Source organism: Convolutriloba macropyga, chromosome 5 (genome assembly GCF_964194025.1).
Source record: "Convolutriloba macropyga chromosome 5, txConMacr16.3, whole genome shotgun sequence".
Classification (NCBI taxonomy): Eukaryota; Metazoa; Xenacoelomorpha; order Acoela; family Convolutidae; genus Convolutriloba; species Convolutriloba macropyga.
In genome coordinates this window covers 26,002,647-26,010,675 of record NC_134472.1, presented here as the reverse complement: position 1 = coordinate 26,010,675, position 8,029 = coordinate 26,002,647, and the positions used below count along the sequence as shown (strand labels likewise).

The window sequence follows — 8,029 nt, the reverse complement described above, 5'->3', positions numbered from 1 at the left end:
CGGCTGAGATAAGAAGGAGTATGTCAAGTTAAGCATTTTTGAAAATAATTTTGTGAAAGAAAATTTTAGAGGCACAACATTAGGACATAACAACCCATGGCAATACAGGATATTGGCTTGATTGTATTTCAATCAAAACTGCATCAAACGTTCTATCGGAACGAGTCATTCAATTATCAACACTTCTAGCATAAAAAAGATTTTCTTACAAAAAATCTAGTTAAATTTTAATCTGTGTAACTCAAACACATAATAACAGATAGCATATTTATGAAGATATAATAACATACTTCAATCAGAAATCCACAAGTTCCTGATGACGCATGCAAAGTATTAAAGTCTTTGCAAAAGTTCTTATTCAAAATTACTTAAAGTGACATTATAAATTTACGATATCCGATCATAGTCAAATTTTATCATCACGTTCTAACAGAAGTCAGTTCAATCAAATTCCTGGAGTGCCCTGATGAATTCGTCCACATTCAACATCCCATCTCCATCAACGTCTCCCAGTTTGATGATCTCTTCTGCTTCCTGGTCCGTCAGTTTCTCCCCGTATCCCTGCAGGAACTCCTTCAGCTCCTTAGAGGACACTTTGCCGTCGCTGTTGATGTCAAAAGACTGAAATTAGAAACCAGAATCAATTAGCTTTTGCTTCACACGCTATTCTCAATAAATTGGGCTGAAAACAAACGAAGTAATGTTAAGCAAATAGGGGAACTATCCCCCCTCCCGCCTCCGAGAATGTTATGCTACGGATTTATTAAATATATTCATTTATCAATTAACAAAACTGAGTTTGTTTGGATAACGAAGCCGCATTTCTTCTCTAAACGGATACGAGAGAGCGAGCTGAACCTGGACTCCCCTCTGAAACCATTTTTTGTGATAAACTTTAAAAGTCCCAGTTTGATGCAAACAAATTTCCATTTTGACCTCCAAATTTTTTGGCCTTAAATTGTAATTATTCAAAATATGACAAAAATTACTCAAAAACACACTTCAGAATTTCATATAAAGTTTTACGCGTTAACGAAAAGTTTCAAGTGTCAACTTTCATAATTAGCTACGATAATAAAGAAACTTTATCATGAGAACAGTTTCTCATATGATAACTTATAGGTCAATGCATTACTAGTTACGAAGTAATCAAAAGTTAATGACGACAAAAAATGAGTTTTGAAGATCAAAAGAGAAAGCTATGCATCGTTAAACTAAACCGAAAGCTAAAATTAGGCAACACTTTGAAAGAAGTATGAACAAAATGCGTCATTTTTTTTTTAAAAAAAAAAAACACAAAATCGTTAATTCTTGCATATGATGATGTGATTCGAATTTTATATGATTAATTTGACATATTTCAACAATTTGAACAGTCAGTTTTTTGTACTCGCCTTGATTTTCTATTTGATCGCTTTTCGCTTCTCTGGGTAGACAAATTATCGTAATCTCAGCTAGCCAGCTTTCTCAAAAGTCAAAATTATCGATAATTTTTACAACGCCTGCAGTATAAACAAAATGAAGAAAAAGAAAAACATTCAAATGAAAGGCTCCGATAAAAAACATTTGAAGAAAACGAACATACCGTGTGAAACATGTATAATTAACAACAAATTGCAATTGCGCTTTTTGAAAATTCAACAAAAAATTCCACTTATTTTTTTTATTTGTTCAGATAGACAAAAACAAACATTTAATTTTATGCTTTGAAGTTTAATTTTTTTAATCATAACACGGATTAATATATCACAAGTATAAAGTAACGTTTTTGCAAAAGACGTTACAAAACAGTTATCCAAGTCTTGATGTTTTACGTTCGAGCTAAAACTTTGAATGTTTTCATTGAAGTAAGTTCATTTTGAATAACTCATGGAGAGAAAATAATCAAAAATTGTTTGTTTACTATACGCTGCGAATGATTTGGTGAAAGCAAAAAATGTTCAGCTAATTCTTGATAGTGCCTTCAGCAAAAATATGTATAATTTTACTGCCATTCTTATTTATCTTATTTATTCCTCGTTCAGGTTTAGTTTTTGAAAAAAAAAACAATATTATTATGATTAACCATCCGACCTGTTTGTTTTACAACTGAAACTTAAACTAATGCAATAAAAGTCAAGAAAATGATAAATATTCCAGTAAAATCATAATAGGAGGTAGATCAAACATGATCTGGTCAGAAAAATAAAATTTATATGAATGCCTGAGTTATCAAAATAATAATATGGAAAATCGTAACGATATTAATAAATCGCGCTCCAAACGTTCGGAAAATTAAGCCTCTTCCTCGATAATTACCAACTGGATAACTACCAAAAAATATTTTAGCTGATTGGGGCGGAGTATTTTCTCGTTAAGTTAAGGAGTTGTAAATGTTTTGAAAATTTGCTTGGTTGGAAATGCTGCAAATTTTAGGGTTGACAGATTTTTTGGAAACAAATTTAACCAAATTTGTAATTATAAACGTAGGCGATAACCAGATATACAAAAGTTGTACATAAGTGATATATAAATTCGGTGAAAAAGGTTTAGGGCTGCCTAAATTCAAGAAAAACAATTCAGAACTCAAGACGAATATTAAAAATCTCCAAAATCAGGTAGAGTTGCAGACAAAATCGAAGCTTGTGATTCGAAGTGTGTGTCCAATTTGACAATATTACTTATCACACAGAGATCATACCTGATAGCATATAAATCAAAGCCTTTTGCGAACTTTATCTGGAGCCTAATACATCATATAACGATTACCACAACCGTAACATTTGATCTAGTAGTAGGATTATCAGGAGATCATAACACTGTTTTCTTCAAATATTTCCTACAACATAAAACCGACGTGACCACTTGATTTTTTGACGGCCAATTGAAACTTTATTTTCACTTTGCGTAGCAACCCACCAACGATGTTTTTTTATACTCCAGCAGAATTTTTGTTTTTAAACGAATTAATAATTGAATAAGGGGATTGGTTTCCACTGGGCTCTGCACCGGAAGTGTTCAAACCTATCAAGTATAGGTTCTTTGTTATAGCGTATAAGGGGACGCACGGATGCAGAGAAGACACAAAATCGATTATAAGGTTTTTAAATCAGAGTGATTATTTGAATTTTTTTCGTGTTAAAAAACAACAATATCAAAAACGCCAAGATTAAAAACTCTGTCTTAAATTTTACGAGATAATTTAAACAATCAGAATAAGAAGACAAATTTTTGTATTGAAATTTTTAAAACGTAAAAACTGTATGTTCTTTTATCAGATCAAAAAGGCAGCAATAAACAAACTCTCTCAAGTTAAGAGCTACTATTTTGAAACAATTTTTTTTGAAAGATGCTCTCCGAAACTTTCTCCGTTTCAATTCCAGCTTAACAACTACCTCAAAATAAATTGTTTGAATTAAAACTGACAAAATGTTTCACGACAAAAACCATGATAAAAAATTGCAACAAATAGCAGCAGTTTGCTCTCATAACAGCGATTGTCTCCTAACGAGGAAAATTAAATAGAATAAAATTGCTTTCTTGATTAAGAGAAGAATCAAAAGTACCTGTTTTTTGATAGAAATATCTAATTCGGTAATTAGTCTTACTTCTTCTTCCTAGTCTGAAGATAAAACTTTAAAAAGAAATTACCGATCTTGTAACTCAGGAAATTAAAGAAAAAAGGTAATGGTCATCGAAAAATAGATTATAAACGGTTTTTCCGTTTCATATTTGATTTCATGTTCGATGTTGATTCCGATATTCCTTATTCGAATGTTTTGTGACACTCTCAATAATGCGACTGAGTAGTTTGTGAAAAAAATGAAAATATCCCGGAACATTCAAAAGACATTACGCATGTGACGGCTGAGCTTATTAACTCAACAACCAAATTCAATAGCGTTTCAAGGCCATTTCAATCAATAAGGCTGATAGCCATAGCATAACACGCGAAATTTAATGCTACATTCTATCGAAGCCATACGGATTTGTTCACTTTGTTCAACATTTATTAAATTTAGTAGATATTAATATTACCCAATTGTCATACATGAAGTTAAACTGAAACTCAAACGCGAACTACGCTGTTACTTCTACGTATTCAAGCGTTCACAATCGCACAAATTTAGCTCACAAGGAGTAAGAGATACCCAAATTGGTAAGCCAGATTCGATGAATTTTGCGATTTTCAAACCAATTCAGAGAGTGCGGGGCACCGTATAAGATATCCCAAAATCCAAATTTAGTGTTTTCAGAAAATTTTACAATATAGTGATCTACAACCTATCAGAGATGCAATTTTGACATGTACGGCAGAATAAATAGAGCTGGAAAAACTACCAAAAATCGGTTGAAACTCGTTAATTTTGTCTTAATAAACTGACATACAGTGCGTTTTGAAGCACACATTCTTGAGCGGTGGATTACTTGTTATCGTGTCTTGTTTCTGTAGATCATATTAGTGTTTGTACAGTATAACTTAAATTTGACTTGTTGAAAAGAGAATTTACTTCGATATTCCCAAAACTTTCTATATGAGGAACAAAGTTCCTAAGTAGGAGAAACGTTGTGCAAAGCACATAGTCAGTTGCCCTTACCAATTTCAACAAATCCTAGCGTAGTTTTGATATTGGTGTTTTTCAGGCCCATTGAGAAGCAAAAATTGTTCATTAAATTAACTCAGAATATTCGAATCTGAGGCAAAAAATTGTTGTGTTGTTTCTCGAAGACCATTCAACCAATTCAGTTCATATCTTTTGTTTGATTAATTGTATGACAGTGTTGGGCACTGCCAAGTTTGCTCAAATTTGAATCATTACTTACAGAGTTATTCAACATTGAAATTTTTGCTCATGTATTAAGATTGGGTATAAAATATAGAAGGTAGCCCCACCAACGAAGTATACCCAGCGTTGTTTATTCTTACATCAGATAATAGGTCTGCCCAACGTTCAAAGCCCGAAAACATTTTATCTCACTAGCATTTGTGGTTAAGGAGATAGCATCGAGAAAACCTCTATTTGGAGATTAAATGGTTTTTTGAAATTTTGGATTTTTCCTTAGTTGAAGCAAAGCCATTTGTATTCAGCAAAGCTGAACAAATGGTTATTGGAACTTGTTGAGTATTATGTAAAGCAACGGTATTCTAGGATATAGGGGATAATACAGTTCACAAAATTTAACTGCAAAAGCACAATATCCGGTCAGATTTGAAACCGCTGAAACGAATTGGGCGGTGTAAAGTTCTCCTTGACTTTGATATGAGAGCAGCCGTTACAACGCAAAATGTTGGAAAAGCGGTAGAAGTAGGTCAAGCAAAATAAAATTTTTCAGACAAATTCAGAAAATTCAAAGAAGAAATACTAGCTGTTTTTGATTTAACTGAAACGATTAATAGCTAGAATGTTACGACGATTACACAAAATGAGAAAACATTTTTTGGGTAAACAAAGTTCTTCTCAACTTAATTCAAAAGCACTTTAATTGTGGATCCATTCGTTCCGTGTAGGCAATTAGGAGTAAAAACAAATAATTTTGCAGATATTAGACTTCGCTTAAGAAACTTTTCTATTACAAGCAGTTTTATATAAAAAATGCGTTTGAATGAATGCATTTGAATGAATGAAACTAAAGGTCTCCTTACAACTTTTTGACTTATATCGGATCGATCTTCAGTTTCGATGCAATCACGAGTTCATATATCTTCAAAACATTTTCTTTGGTTTATAAACAGTCTATTTTTTGAAAAAATTTTCCATCAAACAAAAAGGAAGAAATGGTTTTATTGTTTTGCAAACTTTTTAACTAATTTTTTTTTCAAGTTTTCATTTTTTCAAAAACTCTGCTCGATAAGCAACTAATTTCCATTAACAATTTGACATATAATTTACTATATAAAAAATGAAGCTCAAACAAAGCGTGAAAAGGTGGCAAAAAAGTTAGAAATTTTTGGTGTTCAGTTTTTGATGCTCCAGAAATCAAAAATGTGAAAAAAAATCTTTCAACAATAGATTCATTTTTTCAAGAGTTTTCTATTGTTACCACATTTCTCTTTCTCTTCAAAAGATATACATTGGCCAATATCGACTTAAAAAATCAGTGTAGCATGAAGTTCCAGCCTCCATTTCATGGAATTTTGGAACAAAGATTATAGTATTTTCGAAACTTTTGTTGCAGGAAAAAAGCGTCTACACATGTTCGAATTAGATATCCTAAATAGTAAGGTTATTTTTAGGAAGTTATAGGTCACATAATTGATACATGATTTCTGTATGATTATCGGAAGAATTATATATGTCCTTGTATGACTGAAAAGAATTTTGTATGATAGTCATCTCGGGTCATCCTTGAGTCCCATTCTTTCTCACATTAGCTTATACATATTTAAATACAGCTCTTCAACACATGGTGCTTACAGCTTTATAGCACGTTACTCTGCTACCCTGTAAAAAAGCTGGCACTGATGGAGGGGGCGAAGAAATTCAATTTATCGGCTATAGAGTCTCATGTTCCTCTGAGGATGGAAAAATTCCATTCGGCCTTGACGTATTTGCAATAAGTTACCTTAAAAGCTTCCTGAAGCAACGTTTCTTTAGGTGTGTTCTTTTTAACTTCATCAATCATATTGACGAATTCCTGGAAATCAACAACTCCATTCTTGTCTGTGTCCGCGCGCTCCATGAATCCGTCTAACTCGGCATTTGTGGGGTCTTGGCCTGCAGCTCTGAGAACATCTCCTATTTCCTCTTTTTCGATGACACCATTTTTGTTCCCGTCCCACGAATCGAACAGTGATCGGAACACTGACAGTTCGGCCTCGGAGAAGTTCGAGTTTTCGCCCATTATTAATCTGATTTGACGTTACGTTAACTATTTTAGCTGTCTGCAACAATTATGCAAGAAGCTGAAAGATATAAATGTAGAGCACAATGATTAGCTTAGTCTCTCGGAAGAATAACTGAGTTCTGGTAACTTCTAGTAAAAATTTGTGGACAGTTTTTGATATTTTTGGACTGTGAAGAATACAGTAATATACTATAACGAAGAACTAGTAGTGAAATAATTTATTGCAACAATTGTTCAAGCTTAATTTTATGTTGAGATGTTTGTTGTGATATATCACATGAAGATTTTTATTTACGTCTGAAGAATATTTCTCAACTGTTGAGTCGAATCGTCTACTGATTTGAAGGTGAATTATAGGAAATACTTGGCTAACCAAGAAAAATTTGTCGATAGAATTATTGCTGATACAATAAAGCAAATGATCTGTAACCAAAAACAGTTTTCAGTCAAAATATTTTCGAAGCACGCGCTCCAATTTGAGCTCAATATTATTCACCAGTTTATAATCAAAAACCAGATTGGTACAGTAGATAATATCTTTAATTTACGTAAAGCACAACTGACGTAATTCATGCATACAAAAGCTGCTGGCTTTATCATTTCTATCGTATTTATTACAGCACGGTTAATGTATTTTAGATAAAAAATGATAACAATAGTTGAATCGGGTCGGAACCTAACAGCGTGCAACGGTAAAAATGCCAGAATTTACGACTGTAAGAGTGCGTTTGAAGATAGAGGGAGAATTAGTGGGCCATAAAGGGTTTAGAAGATGACAGGCTGCGATGGAGACTCTAATTCCTTCTTTGATCTCATCACGAGTCTCACCTGACCTGCTTTCCTCCGCTGTTTTGCTATTTTCTATTGATTACGGAATGAGCGGCTGGTGAATTATTGTTGTCATGATCATGAATGTTTAGCTTGCATTGTTGACATTTTGTGTAGTAGGAATGATGTCATTCACTGAAGAATGAGAATGATGTCATTCATTTTCAACTGATGGCGAAAATTTATATACAACAAGGCGGCTCGGTAATGTGCGATCGCATATAAGTTTCCGACCCCGCTCATCCACAATTTCGGCATAATTGTCTACCAAATGAGGAACAGATAGAAAACCCCAAAAATTCAAGTATTTTTCAAAAAAAATATTGGTGTATGAACAAAAAGATAGACTTCAAAGCAAATAGCTCAGTGGGGTAAA

General features: G+C 33.0%; 1 protein-coding gene across 1 annotated transcript; it reads right to left on the bottom strand.

The window, feature by feature from the left end:
- Positions 1-200: 200 nt before the first annotated feature.
- LOC142339907 (neo-calmodulin-like) lies at positions 201-7,719 on the bottom strand. The gene is made up of 2 exons (XM_075390263.1): positions 6,544-7,719; positions 201-621 (listed from the first exon to the last, which is right to left on the bottom strand). Exons 1-2 carry the CDS (start codon positions 6,820-6,822, stop codon positions 442-444), a joined length of 459 nt encoding a protein of 152 aa, XP_075246378.1. The 5' UTR covers positions 6,823-7,719; the 3' UTR covers positions 201-441.
- Between the last annotated feature and the right edge of the window lie 310 nt (positions 7,720-8,029).